The sequence below is a fragment of the Neltuma alba genome, unplaced genomic scaffold, assembly GCF_004799145.2.
Source record: "Neltuma alba isolate B1F8T4 unplaced genomic scaffold, ASM479914v2 tig00002863_pilon, whole genome shotgun sequence".
NCBI lineage: Eukaryota > Viridiplantae > Streptophyta > Magnoliopsida > Fabales > Fabaceae > Neltuma > Neltuma alba.
In genome coordinates this window covers 537,479-549,879 of record NW_021633048.1, presented here as the reverse complement: position 1 = coordinate 549,879, position 12,401 = coordinate 537,479, and the positions used below count along the sequence as shown (strand labels likewise).

The 12,401-nt window shown below is 33.5% G+C and overlaps 3 protein-coding genes across 3 annotated transcripts; all 3 read right to left on the bottom strand.

Moving 5' to 3' along the window:
* Positions 1 to 3,672: 3,672 nt before the first annotated feature.
* LOC114739648 (thaumatin-like protein) lies at positions 3,673 to 5,404 on the bottom strand. Its single transcript, XM_028927732.1, has 2 exons — positions 4,674 to 5,404; positions 3,673 to 4,446 (listed from the first exon to the last, which is right to left on the bottom strand). The coding sequence occupies exons 1-2, from the start codon at positions 4,741 to 4,743 to the stop codon at positions 3,773 to 3,775; spliced, it is 744 nt and encodes a 247-aa protein (XP_028783565.1). The 5' UTR covers positions 4,744 to 5,404; the 3' UTR covers positions 3,673 to 3,772.
* Positions 5,405 to 6,531: 1,127 nt separating this feature from the next.
* On the bottom strand, positions 6,532 to 7,536 carry LOC114739641 (light-harvesting complex-like protein OHP1, chloroplastic). The gene is made up of 3 exons (XM_028927724.1): positions 7,301 to 7,536; positions 6,927 to 7,049; positions 6,532 to 6,840 (listed from the first exon to the last, which is right to left on the bottom strand). The coding sequence occupies exons 1-3, from the start codon at positions 7,478 to 7,480 to the stop codon at positions 6,772 to 6,774; spliced, it is 372 nt and encodes a 123-aa protein (XP_028783557.1). The 5' UTR covers positions 7,481 to 7,536; the 3' UTR covers positions 6,532 to 6,771.
* A 1,517-nt stretch (positions 7,537 to 9,053) lies between these two features.
* LOC114739598 (putative cyclin-D7-1) lies at positions 9,054 to 11,017 on the bottom strand. The gene is made up of 6 exons (XM_028927678.1): positions 10,760 to 11,017; positions 10,494 to 10,580; positions 10,136 to 10,234; positions 9,703 to 9,910; positions 9,249 to 9,382; positions 9,054 to 9,143 (listed from the first exon to the last, which is right to left on the bottom strand). Exons 1-6 carry the CDS (start codon positions 11,015 to 11,017, stop codon positions 9,054 to 9,056), a joined length of 876 nt encoding a protein of 291 aa, XP_028783511.1.
* Between the last annotated feature and the right edge of the window lie 1,384 nt (positions 11,018 to 12,401).

Sequence of the window (12,401 nt, the reverse complement as noted above, 5' to 3'; positions counted from 1 at the left end):
CTTATTTAAAAAGTGGTAATTTTCACTACAAAAGTTGTAAATATCACCCTATGTTTTGTAAAATTCAGCATGAAATTTTATTGGTCTTTAGAAACAAGTTGCCAATCCCTTGAGAAGAGGTTGCAAAACTCATTTAAGAAATGGTCATTTTCACTATAAAAGTTGTAAATATCACTGTGTGTTTTGTAAAATTCAGCGTCAAATTTTATTGATTTTTAGAAACAAGTTGCTCATCCCCTGAAAAGAGGTTGCAAAACTCATTTAAGAAGTGGTAATTTTCACTACAAAAGTTGTAAATATCACCCTATGTTTTGTAAAATTCAGCATGAAATTTTATTGGTTTTTAGAAACAAGTTGCCAATCCCTTGAAAAGAGGTTGCAAAACTCATTTAAGAAGTGGTAATTTTCACTACAAAAGTTGTAAATATCACTCTATGTTTTGTAAAATTCAGCATGGAATTTTATTGGTTTTTAGAAACAAGTTGTCAATCCCTTGAAAACATGTTACAAAACCCATTGAAGAAGTGATCATTTTCACTACGAAAGTTGTAAATCTCACTATGTGTTTTGTCAAATTTAGTAGGAAATTTTATTAGTTTTTAGAAACAATCCCTTGAAAACAAGTTACAAAACCCATTCAATAAGTAGTCATTTTTACTACGGAAGTTGTAAATCCCACTATACGTTTTGTCAAATTTAACGTAAAATTTTATTAGTTTTTACAAACAAGTTGTTTATCTCCTGAAAACATGTTGCAAAACCCATTAACAAAGTAGTCACTTTCACTACAAAAGTTGTAAATCACAATATGTATTTTGTAAAATTCATAATTAACTACATGTATAGTGAAATTTACCATTCACGTAATGGGATTTACCAAAAACCAGTAGGCATATGACAGCAGTTACGTTACGTAATTGCTTGCCATTGTTTTCTGATTTCCACTTCGGTTCACTCCCTCTCTCACTACAAATCCTCTTTCCCACAACCAAAACCCACCAAATCAACAATCTCTACAGAATGGTGATGCGAAGGATTTAGTTTCGTCAACTGGAGGGGGTTCGGTTTCGTGGAGTGGAGGGATTGGTTTCATCGAGTAGAGGGATTCGGTTTCACTGAGGGGAGGGATTAGTTTCACCGAGTAGATGGATTGGTTTCGCCAAGTGGGGGCAGTTTCTCTTTCGCCGAGTGGGGGGAATTGCTTTCGCTGGAAGGAGGCGATTTCTACCTTTCTCTATCTCCTCAGTTTTCAAACACAATAAGGGCAATTTAGTCTTTAGGCCAAAAATCAAAATTCCAGATTAGTACCTGATGCCTTCTTTGTCATTTTGCTTATTCAGGTGCCTTATTTGTCTTTTTGGAATTCAAGTGGTATTTTAGTGTCATTTTCCCTTAATTATTTGTAATAAATATATATTGTCTTTCCTGAAATATCCTTGCTAATTAAGTATATTGGTTATAACTATCATTGTTATGAGGACTATCTTGGAAAAAAATGTATAAATATGAGAGACAAAGTGGATTGGGGTCTTATATTTAGAATCAAAATAAAAGTCAAATAAGATTTTATATTAAAGACCGGAGGTAGTAAAATTAAATATTCCAACGTTTTATGCCTGCGAATGTTATACTAACACCATTTTCCCACGTCTGTCTAAAATTGATACGGTATATACTTATAGAACTGAGATAACTTTGTATAAAATATGCTACATCCAGTCCTTAATATAAAAATTCACTTGAGTTTTATTTTAGTCATAAATATAAAATCCAAATTTACTTTGTTTTTCATATTTATTTGTTTTTCTTGTAATAATCATACTTCTAGAAAATACACTTGATTAGTGAGAATATTTTAGAAAAGACAATACCTATTTATTATGAATAACTAATTTAACTAATTTTTTTAATTTATTCAAATTAGTCATCTAGTTTTTATATTAAGGACGGGTAGTACAATTATAAGTTATAAAATGAGACGTAATTTTCAACGTTTTGAATTATATAGTCAATGGACTTGCTTAGAAAATGAAATGACATCAATGATTCATAATTCAAAATCAGTTTGAAGTGGATGGCTCTTCAATTGAATTTAACTTTCCATCAGTTTGCTTCTAACTCATTCCTTCACGGATCTTCTTTCTTTTCTTTTTTGCCGTCCATATATTTTCTAAAGTATGATAGTGATAGAATGACAAGGAAGCTTTTTATTTTCTTGGTAGGAATGCAAAATTCTAAAACATCCACAAGGCAAGTCTATTTTCAACAATCATATTGATTAATCTAAATTATTTTGGCAATGTTCAAATTTTACGCAATTTTTAATGATAGTTTACATTATTATCATGACTCATGAAAATCTTATGATTTACTCTTTTTAATACAAAAATCCTTTATAGTTAAACAAACATTTACCAGCCTCTCTTCTGATAACCCAAGTCACATGAAAAAACCTGACTTGCAAATGCTGATGTGGTTGCTTTGAATTATTTACCACAATTTCCCTCTTAAATGTATTGAAATAATACTAAATTCTTTAATGTAAGATTTAATTAATTAATTTAAACAGATTAAAGATGTTTGTTAAATTAGTTAGTATGATATGTTTTTCTTCCCTAAAACACCTTAAGTCTCTATCCTACAATGTTACTTAATTATTGTTAAGAGAATATTAATAAGGTTAACTTGTTAAAAAAAATGATAAACATATGAAATAAGTCTTACATATAGGACTAATATTAACTCTATAATTATTTCCTATATTAGGTACGTTCCATCTTATTTATAAGACTACGCAATGGTCTTGAATACAAAATTCTTTACAAAATTTAACGAGACATCGTTATAACTGATCTCCGATAGTATTCTTATTATTTATAATCACTTTTTCAGCATCTCTCCCCCTATTGGTTTATATTAATCAAAAGGTAATTTTGAAAAATATAAAAGTTGTTAACGTGTAAATCATTTTAACTAATTTTCTCAATCTCAAATTGAAATTAGTTAGTAGAGTCTTATAAAAAGAAATTAATGAGAGTAGAAAGCATCAGACTTCATATTATCTCTGATTATTGTAAGGCCCCATTTGCCGACGGAGGTAGTAATTAATAGGCAACAATGCATGTGCTATTGAAGTCACTTAGCTGATTAATTTGAGCTGACGTCAAATTAATCGCTGGGCTTGAAAATTAATTGGACTTTGAAAAATTACTGGGTCGGCCCACTTTAGTTAGAAGCCCAACACTATCATTCTAACGTTAAATTGAACCCAGAACCAAAGAAAATGTTTTTATTTATTATGTGATTTGCCTGAACCGTGGCACAAATATCCTCTGTACGCATAGGGGGGGGGGGGAAAAAATATCAACAATTCAAAATCTACATAATCTCCACACACAAAAAAAATACACGCACACTCTTGATCTTATAACGAATTAGCATATGCACCTAGGTTTTAAACGGAACAAATTGTTACTGGCCAAAAAAAAAAAAGTAAAGTAAATAGAACAAATTGTTGAACTAGTGGAAACATGTTCATATTGACATATAAAAAAGGATGAGCTAACGGAAATATTAATTCACACTTTATTAATTTAACTCTTTTTGGATTTGATAATAAATTGGTATCTATAATATATTATGAAAATTTTATAAGTATCCATTATACATTATATGATGCTAAATCGAAAAGTTTCGATTATGACTTACAACAAAAGTCGGAGATCAGCATAGAAACGTATGCAGATCTAATGGCAGTTCAGCATTCCAGCTTCTACTTGGTAGGGCAGAAAGTGATGAGATACCTGGAAGCTCTGCAACTATGGAGACTTCCAGAATCATCGTAAGCATAGCTATATGCGCTTGGGCATATAGCCTTAAAGATATGAGCTGATAGAGTCGGCTTGCAAGCCTTGGGATCTGCGAATTTCCCAGTACAACAATGCTTCGCCGATTTAGTTGCCAAACAAGCACTCTTACATCCCACAACATTTCCTCCCACCTTCAATTCCAAAGCCGATGGACAGCAGAAGTTCAGATCCACCTCGCACGCCGCCACGCCGCAGCCTCTTCCGCCTCCGATCGGTTTCATCGAAACGGGCAAGTTGAATCCATCCACCAGACTCACATCGTAGAAATGCAGCGGAGAAGAGGACGATCCCAGAGTCATTTCGATCACTGTTGCCGGAGGATTGCCTGATTTGCCTCTGCATTGGAGTTTCCCCGCGCAATCGCCGGTTAGGCATGATCCGTGGCCCGTGTTGTTAAAGGCGCAATGCTGCCTTCCCCAAATTCGACCGGACCATTTCTCCGGGACGTCGAGTATTACTTCTTCTCCGCTTTCGAGGTGAAACCCTCCGTCCCTTGGTGTTGGTCGGCCGGTGCTACCCAGTATTCCAGGCCACACACTTTCCGTGCAGTTGTTCACAACTACGAGCTGAGCTCCATCTGCAATATTGCGCATCACATGCACGCAAGAATCGTTTAATTGGTAAGTAAATTAATTCCTGAAGGTTTTGAACAATAAATACCTAGTTAATTACAGGACTATATTACAGTATGTGCAAATACAACTTACTTTTTATCAAATAATTAAACAAGAAAAGATACATAAAACTGACACAGATTAATTTGATTTAAAGGAGTAAGGATGAAATGAAGAGATGGAAAATCACCTATCACTGGGCAAAGGATAGTAAGATAGAAGAGAAGAGGAAGGAGAACAGAGGAAGAAGTTGTTGCCATTAATTGTTGAAGCTTCGTTCTCAAAGTAGGATTGAAGTGTGGTGAAGGCAGCTATATAGAAGTTGGTTGGATGTGGGTTTTTAAAGATCAGAACACTGCTTTTTACTCTCACCAGTGTCACTCCTACTAAGCTTTTGCCTGATTTTTTATCCACCACCAAATCTGGAGCTTTCTCTTCCTTAAGATCAGCATATATGCATTGCTTCGTAACTCAGGGTTCTTCATTACAGTCTTGTTTAATCAAACCATGAAAAGCACAGACATAGTGCATAGTGTTAAGAGGTGATCGACATCTTTTTCACTGTTAGGATCCGGTATATATTTGCTTCTTTTTTAAAGTTTGTTCGTAGCCTTTAGAGGTTAGGGTTAGCAGATATACGGATTTTGATGGCAAGGATCTAATCCCTATCTTTGGCTTGACGAAAATTATGTTGTGCCCCCTGCATTTTGCTTTATGATGATATTTGATTATAATAATGGATAATGGATGTGTTTCTCTCTGAATTCAGACATGAACATGACACAGTGTATTTATTCTTTGAGCTTTTGTCCGGCATTGTAGTGTAAGATTTCAGTTATGGATGAGCACTTGGGAATTATTCTACAATTTCATTATAAACAATTCTTTTGTAATCATAAATTTGTTCAGTTTCTTTTTTGTTTATTTATCTATTATTCGCAGACATATATTAGAGTTAATCTTATTTAAAACATAGTTGGTATTAAATATAAACACTTCTTTTAATTAAGATTCAAACTTCAATTAACTACATTATAAGAGACTCACTAGACATTAGATGCTCTGAGTCCCAGATTGTGCGTGTTGTTTTTTTTTTTTTAATGAAATTTCCAACTAATATTTCAATTTCAAAATGAATAACCTTAAAATTTTCACAAAAAAAATCTTCTTCGGTAAAGCACCCTAATTGGTGTGAGTAATGATTTTAAACTTGTTATCAATAAATGAGACGGCCATTTGCAGAATATAATGTCATGTTTAGTAAGGGGAGGGGAATCTATTGCATAAGCTGCCTTGATAAATCCATTTGCTGAACTCTTCCACTTAAATCGAGTTCAACAGGATTCCTAGCCGGGCGATAAAAAATAAAACGCTATCAAGACATGCTAATTGGCACTGCCTTTGATCCTTAATATCAGATTTAATTTGTGGTTCAAAAGTAGTGCTTTGTATCACATAGACTCGCTAGCTTTCTTCTTGTTCTATTTATTTTCAATTCTTTCCTATTAATTGTTCGACGTATTAATTCCTATGCTTTATGACTCAATTACAACTTCCTCGATGAAGAAGGAGATGCTTTCTTCAGAAGCATAGAAACGAATAGATTAAACGACTGAAATTTTAAAAACTGAGTTGGACCTTGGACGGATTAAATTTCAAAGGTTGAAATATAATCAAGTCATAGTTAGAAAATTACCCTTCCTTTAAAAAAATCACTTATATTTTTTCAGTATTCTCCCAAATCTCCAAGCAGGGGAACCGGGAAGTAGCTTGGTTGGTGGTGGCCGTCGAAGAAGGCTGATTTGCTCTGTCCTTTTGTACTGCTCTTCATTTTATTGTTCTCTTTGGGCTTTTCGGACTCTTGTTATCGTTTCGGCCTTTCGGCTCTTCCCCATAAATACTTCAATTGTAATTATACTAGTACCAAACACAGAATTGCCTTCCATACCTTGTTATCCTCAAATCTTTCGACAGAAATCAACCAGAAGCTTCAGTTCAAATCACTACCTGAATTTTTTCTTTATCGCAAACTAGTCTTCCATATCATCTAAAAATGATTTAAAACTGAAAATCGATCACAAATCCTTAAATTATACGATCCAGACTGAAAATTGGGAGGCAGTAGAAGAATGAAAATTATAACTTTTCCCCTCCAAATAACAGTAAGTAACAACAAATCTCAGGTAATAATAGACAGGAGAAAGTATACAACTTACAGCATTATAAACTAGATTTTTCTTAGTGAGAAATTCGAAAATTAGTTTATTGAGAGCGAAAAATGAATGCTCTCAGAGAGGAAGATCTAGTCCTTTTCCAACATCAACTCCGATCACCTGAAGTATTCCTTTGTTGAGTATCTGCAAATGAACATCACAACAACTGAACTCAGAAAACTTGGCCAAATGATTAGTTGCAGGATCTGAGAAATATTCGTAATACTCACGAATTCTACAATGAAAGTTCCAATTATTCCAATCATGCAAGCTCTGGAGTTCCATATTTCTGCTGTCTTTGTGAACCCCAGAAACGGAGCGTTAAACTGTGGCTGTACTCTGGGGATTTCCACCTGAAGAGACCCCCAAGTTCTGTGTTATTTATCATTGTTTCATTCAAAACGCAGAAATATTGCAAATTTCCACCATACTAAGCAAGCAATCTAAGATAAATCAGTCATTATGAATACCCAATTGAAAATAGGGGGAGCATGATTCTCAAACTTCAGAAAATGATATATGAAGAACTGAATTGAAAAAGGAAAAAAAAAAACACAGAAAAGGTTAAAAAGGAAGCGAGGATGAGAAAGATGAAGAAGCATACACCGGGCGGGGGCTTCACTGCTTGGACGCTGAAGGAATTTCGAGTTTTCTTGATGGGAGCCTTCAGGTTATGATTCAAATTTGGGAGGAACAAGAGCTTCTGGTGCAGAGAAGTATTAGTAAGTGGCAGAATTCTGGAAGGGATAAGAGAAGACGATCCGATAGTTGATGAAGCAGCCATGGCCTTTTTTTCTTTCTTCTTCTTCCACCCCCTTCTGTTCTGCTTGACATCCCCCTGCGCTTAAAATTGATACATTTTTTTCTTTTTAATTTCGTTCTCTTTTTTGTGTGGTGGGGATTCGAGAATCTAGTCGCTGGATATGCTTCTCATCTTTTCCGACCAAAACCCAAAAAAAAAAAAGGAAAAAGAAAAAGAAGACCGATATTCTTCTCATCTTGAGCAACAGTCTTCGTGGGCCGTTGATCCCATACAAATGGCCCATCAAAGAGAGAAATGTACCCAAGATATAAATTTAAATTTACATAAAGAACTTGGATTTTAAAAAAAATTAAATAGTACTCAGAAATTATGTTGGCAGTTTTCCGGAAAGATTAATTTTAAAAATAATTTTTAATGACATATCTAATTTTAATTACTAATATCTTGTCAAGTATCATATATCTATATCATCAATATATTATATAAAATTTTTGGCCAAAAAAATATACCATATAAAATTTATATGCTACCGTGCTCCTATCTATAAGTTGCATGTAAATAGTACGGTTCTTGCCAAACGTTGTGTAATTTATTAAAAGAAACTGTCTATTCTTATCATACAAAGAACATGGGTCCCGCTTGATATGAAACATTAAAAATAAGGAATACGAATTTGGATTCAGAGTGAAAAACTAAATTAAAAGAGTGTTTGATATGAGTAATTGTTTGATAATTGGAATTAGACAAATCCATATATGTGATATTAGAGAATATTATGGAGAGAGGTGGTATTCTCCAATCTCATTTACATAGAATTGTCTAAACCTATGTAATAGGAAATTACGCTAAACATCTTTTAAACACGTTTTCAATCTCAATTGCAATTTTTACTCCTCATTTTTAATGTTTCGTACCAAACGAGACCATAGAGTTCACATGGCATCAATTGTAATATTCAAGGTTAAATTAAACTGTAATGAAAATTGAAATGCTGGCAATAGGAATCCAAAAAGCTTTTCTGCATAAGTAACATTCTTCGAATTAGTCATCACCAGAAATATTAATATTAGTCATCACTAGCTTTTTTTTTTTCTGGACCAACGCAATACCAGTTTATTTCAGCATGGCTATTAATTACATACATGTCTTTAACTAGGATGTGTTTGTAACTCATTTTGATATAATCTTTTATTTTCTAAATAAGATCAAGATTTTCTTCACATTTCACATCCATATCACGATCGATGATCTTTTTTCAATTGCCCATGCTAGTAATGTAGCATATATAGAACTCATGTATATACCTCTCATTGTATGAACGGGGGGGAAAAAAAGGAGCTCAGAAACTTGAAAACACATTTTAATTTATGATATTTGAAGGGTCAAGACTCAAGATGACTTCAAGGGCAAGAAATTAACGAATGCCTTTTATGATATTTGAAGAATATTTGGTGTCGTATAGCAATATTATGTTGACCTTCCAACAATGCACGTTACAGTTCATCATAATCTTCAATCTCTTTGTCAAAGACCACGCAGCAGCCTTAGGTGATGTTTTGATATCCAAGTAGTCCAACTGTTCAATCCTTCAATACTACACTGGTTGGGCTTTTATATAATGATGACCACTTCCCTCCAAAGCCGTTGAAATCTCCATTATCTTATGACAGTCAATGAGATCATCCTGTGACCTCAAAAAAGAAAAAGGGATAAATACCATATATATATTTTCCATCCAACTAGATAAATCACAGCGTTACTTTAGGAGCACAATAATTGCCTCAATTACCTTCTGACTTTGATTGAATAACTTGGCTATGTAAGTGATGAAAGCATCAGAAACCGATGGATATAACTGGTCTATACTGCACCATAGTGCACATATTCCAACAACGCTTTGCCTAAACTCCAACATTCTCAGATCTGCCACATACAGTGTTGAACATTAGTAAGCAAGGTACAGGACAAGAGACATTATCATACAAACATTTATAGCACATATCAGGATACATAGATCTCATGACAAACTGAACTCAATATGATTTCAACTTTCAAACTTGGTGCTCCAAAAATACGACCACTAAAGAACTTCAAATGTCAAGTTCGTTAAATCTTACTGGCATGTCTGTGAGTATCTCATAATTGACTTGTTAGGGAAAACTGATAATATCGTTTAGGTCACATGCCAATCACGAAAGAAAGCATAGCAATAATAATTTACTTGTATACAATTTCAGGCATACCTAAAGTAGCTTGAAGAAGAAGTTCAGTGACTCGTGACATAATCTTCTCATGAAGATAAGGTCTCAAGGACGACTGAACATAGCAGACTACCGTTTCTACGATAGAATAAGGTGTCACAGTGTTAAGGCGCCAGCCTAGTGCTTTTAACAGTATCAGCTCCATCCTCAGGATTGAGTCCGATTCATACGAATGATACAAGCCCTCCACCTTCAATATTTTCAAGTAAAGCCACACAAACATGAGGTCGTTAACAATATTCATGTGTGAATATCTGAATACAAGCATGCTCCGAAGTTCTAGAAAAAAATGGGTTCCAAATCAATTGTGTGATTGCACTTTGGAAACTGCGGCGTAAAATTTTATAGGACTTAAAGAGAATTAATACCGGAATCTAATAAATTAGTAAGAAGTAATGGCAGTTTCGACAATCACCTGAATTTCATGCAACGTAAATGCAGATATCTCATGGAACTTTATCGCCGTGGATAAACACGTAATAGACAGCAATTCAACCATCCAATATTTCCATTCCTGACATAAACAACAATGTTTAATCCATCAAGTTTGCTCACCAAGATTAATCATCTGCAGTTTACCTAAGGAAACTAAATAACAATTTAGCCACACCAAAATGTTTGTCTCAAACTTAATACTAACTTTAATCTTCAAATTTGAGTTGTTAATTAGTGAAGGAGTTAATATTTACAAACAACAAAATTCATTGTTTATTAATTAGATTACCAGAATCTGAAAAAAATGGACATTAATTCAGCAGATAAGGAATCCTTACATCGCATTGACAAATAGATATAAATCGATCTAGGTAATTGGCAGCATAGAAGACTGTTCCAAAAGAAAGATTAAGGCGGCTTCTACACTGCAAAACAGTTAAGAAGTTATATTGAGTAATTTAAGGATGTCAAAGGACGTGTGTACATGTACTAGCTGTGGTCCTTCTATATACTCCTACTAACTCCTGCTACACATATTAATGAAAAAGGTGATAAGCATGTGTAATTAGATATGAATTTGAAACACTGAAAGATAGAAACTGACCTTGAGAAACCATTGAATTACTCTAACCCTAGCAGGAATCAAGTGATTGAAATAGAGGTAGCTGACATAATTGGGTTCAGGCATGTAAGCGATCTCCTTGTCGATACAAACAGAAAAAGCCAACTCAAATTCTTCATTCTCATACTCATCACAACTGCTACACCTGAACAAGGGTTTGGGTTCAACAATAGAAGAATCATCATGCAAGTCATGGGAAGAACTCGAAAGCCACGTCTCATGACACAGCAAATCGTCCATAAGGTATGAAACCAGTGGGGAAATTTATCGAACACTTGGAGGAGCGGTACAGGGTGATGAAACTTTATAAACCTGAACAATGATTCATTACAGTAAGATGTGAAAGCAAAAGTGCTAGTTCCGTATAAATATATATATATAGAGAGAGAGAGAGGGGGGTGGTATGGAAGGAGGAGATGGGGATAATGGGGAGGGTTACGTGGGGTGAAATAAAAAGAAGGACACGTCCCTCATGAAATGGCGTAAATGTGGGAAGGAAGGAAGGGGTTGACCGCCGTAACCAAGTGCGTGAGCGCACGAGGACGATGGTGGCTTTCTCACTCTGCCCTCTCTCCTCTTCTTAATAATGTCCGTGTCCACTTGCCAACTCATTTTCATCCATTTGGATTTAGATATCTTTTACGGCAACGCAGCTACCTAAGTCATCTTATGATGAAAGAAGGATATTTTTCGTGTTTGAATTAAGTAAAAGAAAAAAAAATCTAAATTGGTTCAAGACATTAAAAAATATATTAGCTAATTTGACTAAATGAAGGATATTACTTAAATAATTTAATATGATATTTTTTCCCTAAAATACTCTATCTATCTTTCTTAATTTTCTTCCTTTCTCTTATACTTGATTATTGTTAAAGAAATATCAATAGGATTATTTAGAAAAAAAATTGACAAATACGGAAAATAAGTTTTACATGTAAAACCAATATCTACTCTCAAATTAAGTCCTACGTTAAGGACCATAGGAGTATATTGATATTGAAATAATTATCTTAGTCGTATAAACAAAACATATTTTAATATGATCCTTCATAGGAAAAATGTTTAATGCTTTAATGAAATGTCCTTCTAATCTAAAACTTCGAAAATATAACAAGTATTAACAATACTTTTTATATATGTCAACTTTTTTTTTTTTGCCAACCATATATGTCAATTTAATTACTATGAATTTGGTAAAAAAAATTAATTACTATAAATAAAATAAATGATAAGATGTCAAGATTTTACTACTGGACAATTTATAAGTATATCAGTAAATTTGCCCCAAAAAAAAACAAGTATGTCAGTAAATTTGGTTTAAATTGTAAACTCTGCCCCCAACTCGATTCACTTATATTTTTCTTACTATAAAAAATAATAATATTACGAGTTATAAAAAAAACTTTTTATTAAAATAAAATTTTCGTGTTATTGTTTAAGTAACCATTATATAATATTATGGAGATTATTTATTTATTTGTCGTCATCATCCGTCTCACTGATATGTTTTTGTTGATAATAAATTTATTCACAAGGATCAAATTAAGGCAAGCCTATAAGTAGAAATTATTAATAATGAAGGTCATTGCATATGCTTAAAAATAAAATATTTATTGATAATTGT

Coding starts and splice junctions, on each gene's coding strand:
- LOC114739648 (XM_028927732.1), bottom strand. CDS start 4,743: ATGGCAACAACTTCTTCCTCTGTTCTCCTTCCTCTTCTCTTCTATCTT. Junction 4,447..4,673: donor TATCCTTTGCCCAGTGATAG/GTGATTTTCCAT, acceptor GCAATATTGCAG/ATGGAGCTCAGCTCGTAGTT.
- LOC114739641 (XM_028927724.1), bottom strand. CDS start 7,480: ATGGCTGCTTCATCAACTATCGGATCGTCTTCTCTTATCCCTTCCAGA. Junction 7,050..7,300: donor CAGTGAAGCCCCCGCCCGGT/GTATGCTTCTTC, acceptor GGGTCTCTTCAG/GTGGAAATCCCCAGAGTACA. Junction 6,841..6,926: donor GAACTTTCATTGTAGAATTC/GTGAGTATTACG, acceptor GTTCATTTGCAG/ATACTCAACAAAGGAATACT.
- LOC114739598 (XM_028927678.1), bottom strand. CDS start 11,017: ATGGACGATTTGCTGTGTCATGAGACGTGGCTTTCGAGTTCTTCCCAT. Junction 9,383..9,702: donor TCTTCTTCAAGCTACTTTAG/GTATGCCTGAAA, acceptor TGTATGTGGCAG/ATCTGAGAATGTTGGAGTTT. Junction 9,144..9,248: donor TATTCAATCAAAGTCAGAAG/GTAATTGAGGCA, acceptor TTGAGGTCACAG/GATGATCTCATTGACTGTCA.